The 18431-nt window shown below is 40.6% G+C and overlaps 2 protein-coding genes across 4 annotated transcripts; one reads left to right on the top strand and one right to left on the bottom strand.

Moving 5' to 3' along the window:
• Window positions 1-109: 109 nt before the first annotated feature.
• Window positions 110-10049, top strand: tbxas1 (thromboxane A synthase 1 (platelet)). Of its 2 annotated transcripts, none has more exons than XM_033621984.2 (14): window positions 110-234; window positions 978-1125; window positions 1430-1523; window positions 2764-2816; window positions 2994-3090; window positions 3211-3327; window positions 3535-3623; window positions 3718-3866; window positions 4149-4279; window positions 4354-4707; window positions 4883-4971; window positions 5178-5315; window positions 5998-6160; window positions 8642-10049. In XM_033621984.2, the coding sequence occupies exons 2-14, from the start codon at window positions 1025-1027 to the stop codon at window positions 8756-8758; spliced, it is 1692 nt and encodes a 563-aa protein (XP_033477875.1). In that variant the 5' UTR covers window positions 110-234; window positions 978-1024; the 3' UTR covers window positions 8759-10049. The 2 variants fall into 2 exon arrangements, with proteins under 2 accessions (XP_033477875.1, XP_033477876.1); XM_033621985.2 differs by lacking the exon at window positions 110-234 and adding an exon at window positions 752-858.
• Window positions 10050-10103: 54 nt separating this feature from the next.
• parp12a (poly (ADP-ribose) polymerase family, member 12a) lies at window positions 10104-17014 on the bottom strand. 2 transcript variants are annotated; one of them, XM_033621982.2, is made up of 11 exons: window positions 16609-17014; window positions 14847-14982; window positions 14465-14729; window positions 14216-14368; window positions 13919-14108; window positions 13582-13756; window positions 13239-13474; window positions 13030-13114; window positions 11327-11457; window positions 10996-11147; window positions 10104-10840 (listed from the first exon to the last, which is right to left on the bottom strand). In XM_033621982.2, exons 1-11 carry the CDS (start codon window positions 16923-16925, stop codon window positions 10584-10586), a joined length of 2097 nt encoding a protein of 698 aa, XP_033477873.2. In that variant the 5' UTR covers window positions 16926-17014; the 3' UTR covers window positions 10104-10583. The 2 variants fall into 2 exon arrangements, with proteins under 2 accessions (XP_033477873.2, XP_033477874.2); XM_033621983.2 differs by having other exon boundaries at window positions 14216-14365.
• Between the last annotated feature and the right edge of the window lie 1417 nt (window positions 17015-18431).

Here is an 18431-nt window from a genome sequence, read left to right as displayed (position 1 = left end):
AATTTGATGTTAATACTTTTGTAATATTTTAAAGTAGTGTTGTTGATTTATTTCTTTTATTTTCCTTCCTTTCGTCTTCTTGCTGCATCCTGATTACTCTTGGTGGACTCGTGTTGGCTGCTATACCCTCCTGTACAGTAGGTGGCAGTATGCACCTCAGCTGTCTATTGGGCTGCGTCCTATTGACAGGACGAAGAGGATTTCATAATATTGACAAGTGAGGAGCATAATGATGTGAGCATACACACTTCTGTTTTGCCTAAATCTTAACATAACAGAGCGAACATCTCCAGATATAAGAATGGTGCCGATATGGTACATGAAAATGTTTCATGACAAGCAGCAAAGACTTTAGCGAGTTGACAACCTGCGTTATTTTGTTGTAGCTAGTAGCTTAGCATCACAAATGACCCACAGTGTGACGTCGGGGTTTTAAACGCTGCAGTTCAACTTTAATAACGACAGGCTGTGTGGTTAACTGTTGAAGGGTGCGTGCTTTAGATATGAGAATATTTGTAAGTTTTTGCCTTAAAACTGTGACATGTTAACAGGTCTCAAAGGCAGCATTTGTGTCAAACAGAGGTGAGTATGGCATGGGTGCCCCCCATTGTTTAAATACCAGAGGAGAGGTGAGCTCTCCCAAGGCCTCAGACACAGCTGTTAAAACAAATAATTAACGTGTTGCCTGGGAAACACAGCTCCTCAGGAGACAAACCAGCATGGGAACAAAGTCCACAAAGACATGCTGTCACTGTCATGTGCTTCCCTCTGTTTCTACATGTTATGATATTCAAGCTGTGGTCTACATGCACAGCCAAGATTCAGCAAACGGCACAGTACCTGAAGATAATAAAGAAGGTTTTTGTGTTTAACGCATAGCTTGTAGTTTAAATCCTTGTACGGGTGATCAAAGTGTTATAAGCTCATTTTCAGCAGCGTCACATGAATCAGTCTTTCCTGTTTTTCTTGTTTTCCAGGAGCCGTGACCTGATGTCGACAGTGGAGATCTGAGAGATTTCGCATCATGGAGGCTGTAGTTAACTTCCTAAATGCATTCCACATCAAGGCCAGTGGATTGTCTGTGACACTCAGCCTCTTCCTCATCTTTCTGGGTCTTCTGTACTGGTGAGTAAATGTTTCAGATCTCTGTCTGTTTGTGATGCCGACGCTGCTGTGGAACATCAGACCAGTGATCTAATAATGCCATAAAGCACACTCAAACACCTCAAAATATTGGAAACCAGCCTGGGAATGAATGAATGAAGGGTTGATCGTGCTCCAACAACAACCCCTCAAATCACACATGCACACATCAGTCACGATTTGTAGAGCTGATAGGGCAAAAGACTGTGATAGTATATCAATGGGCAGAGTATTTGGGAAAATGTTGTATATTCCTCACTGTATTTGCTTTTCATTCATCTTCTAGGTATTCAATTTACCCTTATTCAGTCCTTTCTCGATGTGGCATCAAACATCCAAAGCCAGTACCTTTCTATGGCAACATATTCATGTTTCGCCAGGTAAGCTATTGCTAGTATTATTATTATTATTATTATTATTGTTTTGATTATTAGACTGTTAGACTATGAGCACCATTTTACCCACTGATGAGAGAAAAATTGACATTCCAATATATTACCGCACTTTGTCAGATTTCCACATTAAAACACTCTGAAAAGCAGCAATATTTTATGTACCGTATAACCCCCAGATGGGTTACTTTATTAATAATTACATTGTGTGCTTGTGTTGTTTCATCTCAACCTTTGATTTTCTGGAGCGACAAGGTCATCAGGATTGTTTGGTACTGTGGTTTACTACTCACTTGCTAAAAAATAGAAAGAGAAACACACCTCAGTGAAGAATATCCACTTAAAAGGTGAATCAAATAAAAAAGACTGGGGCAGATAGTAGAAGAATACTGACAAAGATCTAACTTGCAACAGCTGATTATTTAATCTACTGATATGGATTAAATTACATTGAAAAGCTCATTAACCTTTATCCACAATCTAGGTATAGTAGTTTAGGATTTATCATTATTATTTTGCAGAATTTGTGAAGCTGTGCCACTTGTACCTGATTCATTAAAGAAGTACTGTAGAATAATTTTTAAGCATTTCATCATGGTCTCTTACTGCAAAATTGTATAACTGCTATTGCGTGTGGTTGCCAGTTTGGCATAAAATAATAACTGAACTCAAAACCTGACACAAGACCTTTTGATTTATATTTTTGTTTTTTTTATCTTTGGGGAGTCATTGAACATCTAAGAGACCTGAAAGTTGATGTGAGACGGTGTTGCTGATCATTTTGGTATACCTGCAGTGTACAGAATATCTGCGCCTGGTTGTTTAAGGAAAGATTCTAGCAAATGTATTATTGATTTTTGTATGTGGTGCCTTCTCTTTATGAAAAGTGTTTTCTATACAGACAATTACAAGGGATGTATTTTGCTCTAGATCATTTGAGAAGGCCTGACCGATGCTTTCACTGACAGGATACTTCTCTATAAGCACTGGCATGACTAACCAGTGACCTCTACTGGCTTGGCTTGGCACTGATCAGCACTTTCTCAATAGGATTATAACTTTGCCTTTTCTCATGACAGCTCAGCTTTCCTCCAGTGTTGAATAAACCTGTTTAATAGCTAAATCCATCCTAAAATCTTTTACAATGCAAATTGTTTTGTATGAACTATCTGGTGGAATTTGTTAGTTTTTTCATCTGTTCTGATTTTTTTCTATATTCTATTTTCAGGGGTTTTTCAAACCTATGAATGATCTCATAAAGACACACGGCAGAGTTTGTGGGCAAGTAGAAGAAATACTTTCTTCACCAGCATCTGATAAAATGATGGTCTGAACTTTTTATTGATTTTGATTCTTTCATATTGTAAAATGAAATGAACACTTGCTTGGTATAATCCTACATAGGCAGCACTATGTTTGTTGTCCGATCTGACTGAGACTCTTCTTGGTATATTTTAGGTACTATTTGGGCCGGAGAGCGGTGGTGGTGATAGCAGACCCTGACATGCTCAGACAAGTGATGGTCAGGGACTTCAGCAGCTTCCCAAACAGAATGGTGAGGACATGAATCAAAGCATGCACATGTAGACTTTGTGCTCACTCATGATTTTAACATGAGTTTTAATGATGTAATGACAAAATGTCTGTGTCTGTACTCTCCTGTTTCTCTGTGCAGACTGTTCGCTTTGCCACCAAGCCTATGACTGACTGTCTGCTCATGCTAAGAAATGAACAGTGGAAGAGAGTGCGGAGCATCCTGACCCCATCATTCAGTGCTGCCAAGATGAAAGTGGTGAGATATGAATGCGCCAATGACAATCAGTTGATATTTATTACAAGGGATGTTATTCTATTCTCACTAAAGAGGTGCTTTCACATTCCTCTACTGAGGGGGGCGATGTCTGTGCACTTCCCTAAAACCTGAGATTCAAACTTATCCAAGGCAAGCTAGCTTAGATACATCCCAACGAGTATTACTGTCTTTTCTGTTTTCCTACAGATGGTTCCACTTATCAACACAGCCACCGATGCGCTGATGAGCAACTTCAATGCATTCGCTGAGTCAGGAGAGGCCTTTGACATCCACAAGTAATCACACACACAATAGACATAGGCTACTAGGATTTTGGTGTGTTTTTTTTAACCTCCCTAATTTGTTTTTGTTTGTGTGCATGTTTTGCAGGTGTTTTGGCTGCTTCACTATGGATGTTATTGCCAGTGTGGCATTTGCAACTCAGGTTGACTCACAAAACAACCCAGATGACCCATTTGTCCGCCATGCGCAGATGTTCTTCTCCTTTTCTTTCTTCAGGCCCATCATGCTGTTTTTCAGTCAGTCAAATCTATTTATAATGTTATTTATATGTATAAATTATTACATTAAAGACATGTACATAGGACATTAATGTAGGAATGCAATGAAGGCAAAGGAATAAAACATTAATACATCGACAAGAAACGGGAGGGTTTACTATCTTTTATCTGGGGACAATAATTTTGAAGACGGTTTAGCATAAAAAAGACAAACATGTAATGATTGTGCAGTCATATGTGAATGTGTGAAGTATGCATTTCAGTTTGAGTTCCACCAACAAATTTGGTTTGTGTGTCCAGTTGCATTTCCATTCATCATGGCTCCTCTAGCCAAACTCATCCCCAACAAAAGACGAGACCAGATGAACAAGTTCTTCATCGACAGCATTCAGAAGATCATCAAGCAGAGAGAGGAGCAGCCTCCTGAACAGGTGAATCTGATGGACATTTAATAATCTTAAATACAGGAAGATGAATACCAAAAGATTTTTTCTGTGGCATGTAGAGGCGTCAAGACTTCCTTCAGCTGATGTTGGATGCACGAACCAGCAAGGAGAGTGTGTCTTTGGAACACTTTGACACAGCGAGCCATGTCAGCGAGCTGGATGACAGGAACCAGCAGACACAACAGTCGGCCTCTGATCAGGACGACCGTCCTCACCCACAGGAGCCTCCTACCAGGCGTCCACAGAAGAAGATGATAACTGAAGATGAGATCGTGGGTCAGGCTTTTGTTTTTCTTTTAGCGGGCTATGAAACCAGCAGCAACACGTTGGCCTTTACCTGCTACCTCCTGGCCCTCCACCCCGAATGTCAAAGCAAAGTACAGGAAGAGGTGGATGATTTCTTCACCAGACATGTGAGTGTGTTACATTAATTTGATCTCATTTTCTTCAGTTAGTTAGGACATAAGGTTTGTGGACAGTCGTCAATTTGTCCCACAGTGAGACAAATTCAGTGCACACAGACTTTTTTCCTTTAAAACTCCTACTGAATTATCTTGAATTAATTTTGTGTTTTCCTTTTTGTTGTAGGAATCACCAGACTACACAAATGTTCAGGAGCTGAAGTACTTAGATATGGTTATAAGTGAAGCACTGCGCCTCTACCCTCCTGGGTTCAGGTAAATTAAGAACATTAAATTAGGATAACAAATGCATGTTTCTTAGATTTAGTGCTGTCACAAGGAGCAAGTTCACTTATTACTGTACATACATACAGTAGGTTTTTAGTTAGGTTTGTACTAATCAAAACCGCACAGGAATCACGTGGAGAAAAGAAGGAGAAAGGTATATAAAACATGCATCCATGGCATTTTGTCCCATAAAGGTTTGCCAGAGACATCAACCAGGACTGTGTGGTGAACGGCCAGTTCCTCCCTAAAGGAGCAACACTTGAGATCCCAGCGGGCTTCCTCCACTACGACCCAGAGCATTGGCCGGAGCCTGAGAAGTTCATCCCTGAGCGGTAGGAGGCTGTTCTTACAGTAAATAACCAAAGTTATAGTGCCTGCACCAGACATTTTAATATGTTGCAGTAGGAAAAGCACAGGTGTAAATAATAAATGAATGATGGCCGAATTTTAATTAGAGGGTTCAGTTTCAGGTCCTGGTGTTGTGCATGCTGACTCACTGTCACATCCTACTGAGACACTTGAATAGATTGATGCTATCATTAATGTTATTAATAACACCTGTGCTTTTCCTACTGTGACAAGTCAAAACATGTCTGCTGTTAAAAAGGCCTGTAGGCTATTTGTGGGTTAACATGATGTCATGGCAGTGAATAGCTATGGCACAAGGACAACTAATAGCTGGTGGTGTCTTAACTGGTATTGACATGAATGGCTAACAAAATAAATCTTACTGTTTTATACCTTAAAGAAAATGAACCTCATGCAACTTGCAGTTTACAAATGCAAACACATTTCTTTTATTCCTTTATCTTGTTACACCAGTTGAAGACTTTAGCATTAACACGTACAGCATATACCACCTTGAAACTCTCTTCCGTCATACATGTCTAACACTGCTGTAACAAAGGCAGTAAGATCCCTATACTGCGCTAAATGAAATGCACTACTGTAATACTGATTAACTCCCATTTCTACTCCTTTTATTTCAAACTATAATATGTGGTTGATCTCCAGATTCACGCCAGAGGCCAAGGCCGGTCGACATCCGTTTGTATACCTGCCGTTCGGGGCCGGTCCCCGTAACTGTGTGGGAAAGAGGCTTGCCCAGCTGGAAATCAAAATGGCATTAGTGCGTCTGTTCCACAGATTCAGCATTGTGGCCTGCTCTGAGACCAAGGTGGGTCTGACACTGACCCTATTTGAGTCTTAAATGATTTATACACACAGATGACGCATGCGCAAAGTACACATGCATTTTAAAAAAGCATCTGTGTAAATGATTCCAACAAGAAATATAGAATCAGATGGAGTGTAGTCATAGATGCGATGTTATGTTCACTTTGGGGTTTACCAAGATATTAAACTCAACAAGAAGACAAATCACTATATAGAGTGAGTGTGTAACTGCACAATGTGATTTTGCCAAGTAAAACGTGCTCCTGGACCAACATCCCACATTGCGTTCCTGGACCAATCAACAAATCACAGCCCTTTGACATCATCAGTGTGCTGCTCCTGTGCTTCTTTCAAAATTCCTTTATTATTCTTCAGAGCTAAGCTAGTTTCCCAAATTGAAGTTAGTACAATTAAACAAAGACCTCAGTAACGCTGAACAAAAGTCTTAAAAGCTACTGCAGGGTTAGCAAGCCAGCTTGCTAACTACGTAGGCTATGCTAACAAGTAAACTTGCCAATGGACTAGAATATTAGTGGGTTAGCTTGCTAAGTAGGTATGCTACGCTAACAAGTAAGCTTGCCAACAGGCTAGAGTATTAGCAAGTTAGCTTGCTAACTAGGTAGACTACGCTATCAAGTAAGCTTGCCAATAGACTAGAGTATTCGCAAGTTAGCTTGCTAACTAGGTAGACTATGCTAACAAGTAAGCTTGTCAATAGGCTAGAGCATTAGCAAGTTAGATTGCTAACTAGGTATTTTTTTATTGCTAACTAGGTATGCTACACTAACAAGTAAGCTTGCCAACAGGCTGTAGTATTGGCAAGTTAGCTTGCTAACTAGGTAGACTATGCTAACAAGTAAGCTTGCCAATAGGCAAGAGTATTAGAAAGTTAGCTTGCTAATTAAGTAGGCTATGCTAACAAGTAAGTTTGCCAGTTGGCTAAAGTATTAGCAAGGTAGCTTGCTAACTAGGTAGGCTATGCTGATATGTAAGCTTGCCAACAGGCTAATATATTGATCACTACCAAAGAGTAGGGATAATAGCATTTTGCAGTTGCAAATTCCTGCAATTAACACATTTTCCCTTCTTTTATTCCATGTTGATCCTGGATGGATTTGTTTAGGTTTTCCAGGGCCATCATCATCATCATCATCATCATCATCATGCTGATTCTGGATCATTTGTTTATGTTGACATCAACAAAGCAGTGATGGTCCTGGATCAACATGGTGATGAAAGTTCTGGATCAACATAAATTAATGATCTAGCATAAAGATGATGACGATCGTTCTGGATCAACAAACAGATTATCCAGGGTCAACGTGATGATGATGGTCCTGGATCAACAGGAGCACTGCAATCTTGTAAAAAACAACTTTTGAATAGGTCGTTAAAAAGGAGGGAAAATGTGTGCCTTGTAGGTCTGCAAAATGTTATTAACCTTACTCTTAATGTTAACAAACAATATTTTAGCCTATTGGCAAGCTTACTTGTTAGCATAGCCTACCTATTTAGCAAGCTAACTCGCTAATATTCTGGTCTAATGGCAAGTTTACTTGTTAGCATAGCTTACCTAGTCAGCAAGCTACCCCGCTATTATTCTATTCTAATGGCAAGTTTACTCATTAGCATAGCCAAGCTAGTTAGCAAGCTAACTCGCTAACCCCGCAGCAGCTTATTAGGTTTTTGCTCAGTGTTACCGAGGATTTTGTTTAACTGTCCTAACATCAATTTGGAACTAGCTTAGCTCTGAAGAAGCACAAAGGAATTTTGAAAGAAGCACAGGAACAGCACACTGATGATGCCAGAGGGCTGTGACTGGTTGACTGTAGGGATGGGCAACACAAGCACTACAACAACACTATTCGAAAATCGTGGCAACTCTTCGACAATTTTTCAAACCCCCCCCCCCCCCCGGAGCGACGCACACAGAGATCCATTTAAAGGCCCGAACACACTGGGGCGGAACGGACTCCGCGGAGGTCCGCGCGGACTCAAAGCGGACGTCCGCAAGCCCTGTGCGCACATTAAAAAATCGATTTTTCAAAAATAAAACAACTATTCGAAATTCGAAAATCGTGACCCATCCCTAGTTGATTGCAATTTTGGTCTTGGAATGTGACGTGGGATGTCGATCTGGGAGCACGTCCTAAGTGGCAAAATCTCATTGTGAATGTGTAACTGTTTCCCTCTCGGTGTTGACATGGGCAAAAGCTGCTTGGACTATCCATATTAATGTAATTTTGTGTTTTTTTTTCCTTGTCAACATATATAATTGATTATCAATACAAATTTATGGATTTTTGAGGTTGCTGTAATTTGCACAAACCTTAACCAATGGCTAATGATGTAAAAGTCATAATTCAATATGCATCTATCAGCTATTTACATGTGTGGTAATGAACAAAATCCTAAATTTAGAATACATGTACAATGTATGAAAGATGTTTCTGTAACATGTGGTATTCTTCTCTTTGTGCAGGTTCCTCTTGAGTTAAAGTCATCAAGCACCCTAGGACCTAAAAATGGGATATTTGTGAAAATTAAAAGAAGAGACACGGACACGGAAGGCCAAGTGAATTCTCCTACAGACAGTTAGAAGTTCATCATCATGAGTGGTTGAATAACTTTGTGAACAGTTACAAAGAAGACTGTGGGTCCATGTTGTAACAATGACCCACAGTGTCAGAGTTATGGCTCTGTTCCTTTACATGAAAATATTTCCATAGCTGGCCTAAACATGATCAAGTCAATTATTAGTTACAATACACTGTATACCTAAATTACAGTGTTCATCTAGTGCATGAACTAGAAAGTGGATTCAAGATGAGACAGGAGTAAAGGAGGAGTCTCTCAGCCTGTAGCAATATACTTTTTTAATAGATTTTGAACAGGAAGCAACACTGCTGTCTTTTATAAAAGGTTATTTAGGGACGGTATTTTTTCATTAACCATTAAACTGAACAGTGGGTTTAATTTCATGATAACCAGGATTTCTTATTAATTTCTAAGTGCATTTAAATATTCTTTTATGGTCCTTCAGAGTTACTGCTGTTAATTCATTGAACAATTCATTGAAGTGTGTAGTGAAATAAAAAAAAATATGTGAGCCTATAGAAACAATTCAACCAGAAAACCCAAAATGCTACAGCGCTCCAGATCATCACCTGAAGCTGAAAGTTTGCACATTCCTTAACCAAATGAGCAGTCTGTTGTTTATTGACTGAGCTGCTCGCTTTTCTGCTGCTAACTTTACTACTATTTCTGCCCATGAATGGGTTAATTAATAATTAACTATCATACAGTAACAGATTTCCAATGTTTATACAGGCAGCGGTACATTTTTTGGCAAGAGGATAGACTTATTGTGTTAGGTTTTACTTTATATTTGAATATACTGAAGACTTTCATGATGCTTAACATAGCACTGTCAAGGGTCAGTTGAAAGCTGCTATTTTTAAAGAGAAAGAAGTTGTTTGTTAAAGGAAATCCTTGTTTCTATTCCCGATAATCTGAATCAGCATTTATCATGTCTCAGGAGAAACTGGGTCAAACTAATTCAAATTTCTCAGTAGAAGCGAAAGCATTTTATTACTTTTCTCTTGATGACATCATTCACTATTTTTTACACTACATTTACACCTTATTGAAACAAAAACTGTTTCTCATGATAGTAGGTTAGTTTGAGAATCATTCTGAGATGCTTGAGAATTGCAGTCCTAAATTAATTTTAATTGTGAATGTATACAATAAGGGTGATTTACGGATGATTTATTCCAATGAAACAATATTCAGCAGTTGTGATTAAAGACAGGACTGTATGTGCCTGTTTGATGTACATTTAAAAAGGGTCAAATGCCACTTATGTGTAATTAAATATTACCACACGATGGGATTTTTCTGTGTTTTGCTTTGTTCTATTATAATATAATCACACTTACTTCTTTATTGGTAGTTTATAATATGTTTATTACATAACAACCAGTTAATTTCATTTCACATCTGAACACCAGACTATTTGTTGGCCTCAGTATCCTTAATTATCACAACAACAAAGACACCTCTCACAAGAATAGACGTTGGCTAAGGAAGACATTTTCTATTGGAATACAGTCTCTATTAAGTGATACTTAATCCATGCACCAAAACACACTGTAAAAACTATAGAGAAAAATACCCTTAATCATTTCCATTTTCTCCCCCTTTACACATGATGGAGTATTCTTTCTTAACATATTAAATGCTTGTATTTTTACATTGTGGTATTATTACTTTTACCTCAGTGAGAGATCTGAATGCTTACTCCACCACTGTGAAAACCCCACAAGCCTCTAAGAAAGCCAGGAACTGCGTCCAGTCAAAGTAAAGAGTGTCCCATTATAGAGTTTCACCCCATTCAGCACAGGAATCGACAACATCGTGACTTAGGAGTAGTCGATAACATACTCTGGATAAATTTGTTGCTTTTCAAAGATAACGTAAATGCTGGGGTCGCTCACGCGGTCAACACAGCTGTCGTAAAAGGTTCTGCTGTTTCCCTTTGCTGGGGGCCGGACGTAGCTGCTGCTTCCCCTGGTGTACTCTCCCACCAGGATCAGGGCGACAAACATGATCTTGTTCAGGCTTCCTTTGGCCCTGGCGTATCTGTCTGAGTAGGACGCATCTCTGGCAAAGTAGCTCCCTAAAAAATAAGAGTGCGTTACTACTGATACAGTCCAAAACAAAAAGTATGATAGGTTCTTTTATACTGCCATGGTAAAATGTGCTGCTTTTTCAGTTCTAAAAGCCTGATGGACCTGGAATTAAAGAATTTACTGCTCCAACATTTTACTGTACCTTTGCCATATGCTGTGCCATGGACTCCACACATCCTCCAGTCAAAGTTCTGCTCACAGATGGCCTCAATCAGGGACTCATCTGTGCCGTGGAACAAGTACTTTTCATTCACAGAGTTCCCTCCGTTTCTCTCCTTCATCTGCTCTCTCTGCCTGAACACAAAAAAACATAGATGTGATGACAGCTCAGATTTGGGTGATAATCTTTAAGTTTATCACTACAAGTCGAGTGACCCCATTCCCATTATGTTCATACTGTCATTTGATACATCTGTGTTGTAAAAATATCAATTATAGGTCCTTTGAGCCAAAAAGGCTGGTCTATGATTTACCACTGGAAGACTTTCCACAGAGATGGGTTCTGGATCCTCTGGATGCTGTTAATTTTACTGTGGGGCATGGTGTCCTTAAACAGCTTCTCAATCATATCATACGTCTTTGCACATGTGGTGAGAGGTACGAGCTGAAAGATAAGAGAAACAGGCCATACATAATGGGAATAAATAAACGTTCAATGTTCAAGTTGGAACAAAACAAGGAAAAACAAACATTAAGCACAGTATAGCTGCCATATAAAGGCAGATGAAGTTTCTTGGCACAGGAAAACTTTAAAAGGGATGCTGACAAGTAGGAGTCAATCCAAGAGGGTGGCATTAATTAACAAGGGGTTTACTGAAACGAAGGCAGAAATGGAACAAGGAAAATTCAACAAAACTAAATCAAGCTGAGTCAAAACTCATGACAGCTGCCACCTCCTTCTTCCCCCCTAATCTACTAAATGGCATTTTACATTCTCAGCCTCATCTAACTGGAACCTACCACCTGCATTGGTAAGCACAGGGCTAGCTAAACAGGGTGAGCATATCCAAATCAAACAAAGCAATTAAACAATTAAAGGACAACTTCAGTATTTTTCACCCTGGACCCTATTTTCACATGATTTTGTGTCTAAGTGACTAATAGGAATAACAATTTTTGAAGTTAGTCCGGTACCGAACAAGAAGGGACGCAGCTGCTAAACAGGCTACAATGTAATTACTCGGGGCATGTGCACTCTCTCAATTTACATACACTGAAATCGCTTTTTTTTTTTTACACTGACAAGCTACAATTACTATTCTTAGTGTCTAACAACATAATGGAAAGGATCCTACAAAAGTCGACCTTTTCATTAAAAAATAAGATCATTTTTGTTCAACCTGGCCAAACCCACCAGATTCCATTTAAAAAAACAGTAATTTTATCACTGTTAAACACAATGTATTTAAAGTCGACAAACAAAATTAAATTCACAAAAACATCTTGGTTAATCTTTCCACTGTTCCGACAATTACCACCTCTGATTTGACTGAAATAAACCCTTAATTCACCCAGTTAGATGTGAACGTATCCCGGCTTTATACACGCTAAAATTACCGCTTATTTAAATGGAGTCTGGTGGGTTTAACAAATAAGATTTCAGGAATGTTTCTATTTAAACAAAAAGGCTCTTACTGTTAACACAAAGGTCTATCTCATTTATCAGACACTTAAAATAGCCTGTCAGTGGCAAAAACAAGCACTTTTAGTAGACGAACACTGACGGTGCACAAACGCCCCAACTGTTTACTTTGCAGCCTGTTTCGCCACTGCCAGCTGCAGCCCTCTCACTCAATACTGGACCAATTCCAAAAACTGTTTCCACTATTCACTTAGACACAAAAACACCAGAAAATGAGGTCCAGGTTGAAAAAATACCAAAATTACCCTTTAATGTGCTCTGAGTTACTGCAGACATCACAATTTATCTGTGGGCACCCATACATACCAGATGAGCAAACCAAATGTCTAAGAACGTAATTCACTGCAGAGCTATCTTACCCATCGTCCTACGTCTTAACAGGACCCAGCCCTTCTCTGCTAACAAGACGTAATAATGCAAGCCTGTTTACACTGTCCCTGTTTGAGCAGCTGATCTACCCCAACATCCCAGGCAGAACAACAACAACAAAAACATACAGACAACAGATCAAAATAATACAGGCCATTAAGATACCTTGTATCCAAAATCCGGGAGGGCATTCTTGTCCCAGTAAGATGGGAAACTGTCAGCTGTAGAGGAGCTGTGAGATGATGATGCACTACAGAGGAGACAAACATTATAACTGACAAGTGAAGTCACTTGAGACACAGGAATCCAAAACGGCAATGTCAGAATTGCAAGAATTATCTTAAAACCTCCATCTATAACTAAATCAAAAATACCTGTTCAGCTTCACCTCCACATCCTGAGCAGACACAAAGCGAGGCCTCCTTCTGACCTCTCGCTTGGTTTGGTATTTTACATTCTGCTGATACATCTGATCGGCTCCCGCTGCACCTTTGAAGTGGAGGATATACTGCTGTTTGCCAGCACTGAAAGGAATCTCTGTGTCTCTGTCTGCCAGGTACACATTCTCCAGAGTTTGAGAAGTGACAGAAGCTGGTGTCTCATCATCACCCTACAGACAAAAAAAACACAGATGTAAGATGTGCTAGTGATGAAATGGGAAAAATTAATTAGTTAAGAGAGGAATGTAGCAAATCAAAATGTTTTTGTTTGACTGACCTGTCCAAATTCCAGCCAATTCCCGCTGTCATCCTTCCAGTACCAAAGCCACTGTGTTGTAAGAATGAAGTGAGGGGGCTTTGAGACAGAGGAGGCAGTGGACAGGCGGCGAACTGCAGACCCTCCATATGTCATTGTCATGAAGTCAACTGACTGCACACTGGGGGATGCAGAGCTGAAAGCAAGTACTGACAGTTAATCAACAATCTCCTTCAGGAGGGGTAGACATTTCTAAAAAAACGTGAATAAATGGTTTGAGACGAATTTGTTGCTCTAGAATACTTTTATAAACCAGACAGGTGTGTGTGTGTGTGTCTCGGTTTCTTCATCCATGCACCTTTGAAGAGTCAGAAATCTGAAAATCCCTAAGGGGGATGATGGAGGATCAGTGCAGCTTGTGCCATGCTCTGGGTCACAGTAGGCCTTCTCAATCTCCTCCATATTAGGCAGGTCCTTCCAGGTCACACCATCAATGTTCAACACTTGCCATCTGTAAGGCAGGTGCCAATGGACACGAGCACACTTGTCTGTGGGAATAAACAATAAAACAGAAGCAGTGGTAGATATAATCATCACACAGATCTACACACATGTATTGATAAGTTACTGCAGATGTGACTAGTTTCAGTGTTACCCTTGAAGCTGCAGTGTCTGCGGATGAAGAAGAGGCAGATTTCATTCCTCTCAGCATCGCTCAGGGGTTTGGTTGGCAAAGTAGCTCTAGTAGGGGATCCAGGGTTGTGTTGGGGAGGCTGCCGAGTGGGGACTCTCACCTCTGGCAGCACTGCTGGAGACACAGATACATGCATCAGATCTGTTGTGCAGAATAACACCAACTTAAGTTAAGTTCAAAAAGTTTTCTTTTCAACTCCTTATTCTTTACCAGGTACAGCAGCAGCTGGTCTCGCCTGTTGACCCGAGATGATGAATTTATTTCTGTAGATCCAAAAAAGGTTTCTGATATTCTCCTGACTGAATCCTTTGAGGAGCTTCATTCCCTGCGCGTCAACATTATGGTTTCTTTTACATGAAGAGCCAAACTTGCAGTCACCCTGGAGATAGTGCAGGCAGATGTGAAGCTTGGTGCAGGAAGTGGTGAACCTGCAGGAACCGTGCAAATCGGTGCCCTTGTTGTAATGTTGGCAGATCTAGAGGGGTGTGTAGAGGGCCGGTGACCATGTTATTGCAACAAATATGTATGACAGTCAGTCAGAAATGATTCTGAATTTACACCTCTGTCTCCTGCTGTTACCAGTACAACTTACCTCAGGAAGCAGATATGGATCATTCTGCAGTAACAGCTGGAACAGCTGTTTATCCGTCAATTCTTGAAGACCATGTCTTTTCAAACGCTCTACATTGTATGGTAAATCCAGACTATGGGGATTTTTACACTTGAGTCTGAAAAATAACAAAATGAATAAAATATAATGTCAGTGCACGCTTTTAGTTTTACAGAATTAACCACTAAAAGGGCTGACAAGTATCCACATGGTTTCTGAAAATATACAGGCATCTAGAGTTTTAAAAACATACACCTTTGAGTGTAACAGTTTTGGGTTGCTTTTATTGTTGGGTGGTTGCAATCTTATACGTCTTACATGTGTTCTCTTACTTGTAGTGGCCTTGTTATTTCATCAAACTTTTCCTCACATAAGAAATGTTGGCCATAACCACGTTCAGTCTATAGAAGGTTATCAGCCACAACGTAAAAACCACTGACAGGTGAACATAACATGCTGGGAAACCTTGACCCCTGGCGTTCATGTGGATGCCACTTGACATACACCACCCACTAAAACATGGCAAAAGCAGACTTCAATGGTGGTGGCCACCCATCAGGACAATGGACCATGTCACACCGCAAAAAACTGCTCAGGAATGACCCGAGGAACATGAAAAAGAGCTCAAGGCAATGACCCAGCCTCCAAATTTCCCAGATCCCAATCTGATCGAGCAATCTTGGGACGTTCTGTTACCCCACCAAGCAACTCGCAGGACTCAACTGATTCACGGTCAACACCCTGGTGCCAGATACCCCAGGACACCCCAGAACTCCTGTGTCCATGCCACGACAGGTAAGAGCCAAGTCCGATCCATGGAGGCCCCACCGTGGATCAGATTTAGCTCTGGGGTACAGGCATGTCCTATGCATGTCCAATCAGATTGGGATCTGGGGAATTTTGAGGCCAGGTTGATGCCTTGGAGTCACATTCCTTGGGCCATTCCTGAGCAGTTTTTGCGGTGTGGCATGGTACATTGTCCTGCAGGAGAAGCCACTGTCATTGATGACTGTACTTGGTCTGCAGCAGTGTTTGGGTGGGTTTTAATGTTGTGGTTGATCAGTGTGTATACATTACACTTTCTTTGTGAACAACAGCACTCATTGGTGCTTTGTAATTGTATACAGTGTCTACAGTACACTCGTAGAGTGGGTGATTCAGGGTCATAATATGATGTACATTACTGCCATCTTATGGTCAAATGAAGGACCTACAATTCATTTATGCATTTTTTTTGTTGATCTTGCAGACAAGCAGCTATTGTCTTTGTCAAAGTTTGTGTATGTCTATTTTGTTTTACACAAACTTAAAGTTATAGACCACAGACAAACAAAGGTCTAAGGTCCTATATTCACAGTTCATAGTTGTCTATGAATGGTTGTCACAGCAAGTTATCCAGTAAAATTGAAGTGGTTTCATTTGCTCTAGATTGGACCTCTGCCCAGACTTAAGTTAGGTGGAGCTTCAACAGCAGTTACATGAGTTCTCGGAACAACAAGATAACTAAAGTGTGAGTCGTCCTGTCCAACCAGATACCAAACAATCAGGAGAGCGAGGTAAAGACGCCCCAAACAGTCTGGAGAAAAGCTCTCATCAGGAAACAAAAGTGATAACACCTGTGCAAGTGTGCACAGCTTTAAAGCGTATAACTTCTTAACCCAACTTTGTTTCTACTACCAATTTTTAACTATATATAGCAACACAGTTACACTGCAAATGTAGCCGAGCAGCACCGGAAACTTACCCGAACATACAGTCCCCGCAGACATAATACCTGCACAGGTGTAACCCATCGCACTGTAGACACTCTCCAGGTTTCTTCTGACACAGCCGCAGACTGGTTTTAGCCACTACCAGACTGTCCGGGCTGATTATCTTACCGCAGACTTCCTGTCTGCCTGCCTGGATGGCTATCTTACCGTCGTCGAAGAGGACGCTGCGCAGGACCGCGTCTGCAACAGTGAAATTCTGTGCGATCTTTTCCTCCAGGCGCCTGAAGTCCAAACATCCCTGTTGGTCGCACAGGGTCGTGATGACAAACTTAGAGATGACTGAAGTCATCCTGATATGCGTTTCGCCTGGCAGACAAACCTACACTGCTGTCAGAGCAGGGCTCACTTCCTCATAGAAAGAGGGACGGCTGGTTACAGAGAAATGAAACTGAAACTTAAAGCAAAGGAAATAATCTGCGGCCTGCTGCATCTTTCAAGCTGTGTGGTTCTGTGTGATTTGCACAAATTGAAGTTACACCTCCTTCACAGTACACCCATGCCAAGCAGTCCGCAGAAAGACCTCTCTAAGGGACTGTTCGTTACCAGGGAATGAGGTGATGGTAAAACGAGAGGCATGTCAAATATATTTTAAGCAATGGGGAGGGACTCGTGTTTTTTATTATGGCTTACAGGAGGAGCAAATGGCTGTATTTTGTATTTATTCATAGAGAAAACATGCCTTTGGCCCTGACCAAACACAAAGCATACCGCACTGCCTTTTTTCCTATGGAATACTACTAGTGGAAAAAAACAAACAACTTGCTGCACCTTTGCATTGTTGCTAGGCAACCACATCAACACGTCCATACCTAACCTTCCTATTCAATCAGTCTATTGTGTTTTTTCCCCAGTAGTTAGTATCTAGTTCCTAAAATGTTCAGACACAGGGTGCTCTAGCTGGAGTTGATGGTGAGAGGCTGTCAGCAAAGTACCATCAGTTGGTCCAGGAGCTTTGCCTCAACAATGGCTGTTTCCAGGCATATTTTAGGATGACTTGAGTGCAGTTTGACAACCTACTATCGTTGGGCCGTATAGCTCTGGGTATCCAGAAACTGCTACCACCACTTTCTCCTCCATTGTTTACCAACTCTTCACTTGTTGTCGTGACCATGATGAAAAAAAAGAGATGACGTGGGCCGTTGAGTTGAAGTTTTTTCAACACGAGGAGTTCGCGCTCCGGCAAAAACGCCAGGCGCTTAGAATGCAGAAACACGAGGCGTGTCGGAACGCAAAAACTGTATGCAAAAAGCTTAATTTTCATTAAAATTAATTACTAAAAGGTGCCTCCAGCTGCTAAATGCTTTCTGTGTGAGCTGGGCCTTACACCATTTATCATAGCCAGGGACTGTGGAAACAGAAATTATTGTTAGATTTTCAAATATTATTATTAAATCATTATGCAAGACTCATGTTGTGTTCACACTGGGCAGAAATTAAATAATTACATGTAAAGTCAATGTAAAGATGCAATTAGACGCGAATTCCCGCCGGGTAGCCAATCAGCATTGAGATCCCCCAGGGACATATGATGCCGAGGAGGTACCCGCAGAAGTTCATTCATCGATTCAGCCATTTAACGCACATATGGTGCGAATTATTTGCACAAATGAATCGAGTCAACAAAATATTTAAGTGCTCAATGTTGCGCGAGTTATGCGATGGGAAAAGCATCACGTTTGGTGTGAACACAACATAACACTTATGACAGAAAATCACGTGACCAAATCTAAGTTTAAAATAGTGATATTTTATCAAAATTATCTTATTCTCCATCTCGTTTCCATTTATTTATTTG

The sequence above is a fragment of the Epinephelus lanceolatus genome, chromosome 5 (assembly GCF_041903045.1).
Source record: "Epinephelus lanceolatus isolate andai-2023 chromosome 5, ASM4190304v1, whole genome shotgun sequence".
NCBI classification, from domain to species: Eukaryota; Metazoa; Chordata; class Actinopteri; order Perciformes; family Serranidae; genus Epinephelus; species Epinephelus lanceolatus.
The sequence above is the reverse complement of the archived record's forward strand: the minus strand, read 5'-3'. Positions and strand labels throughout refer to the sequence as shown.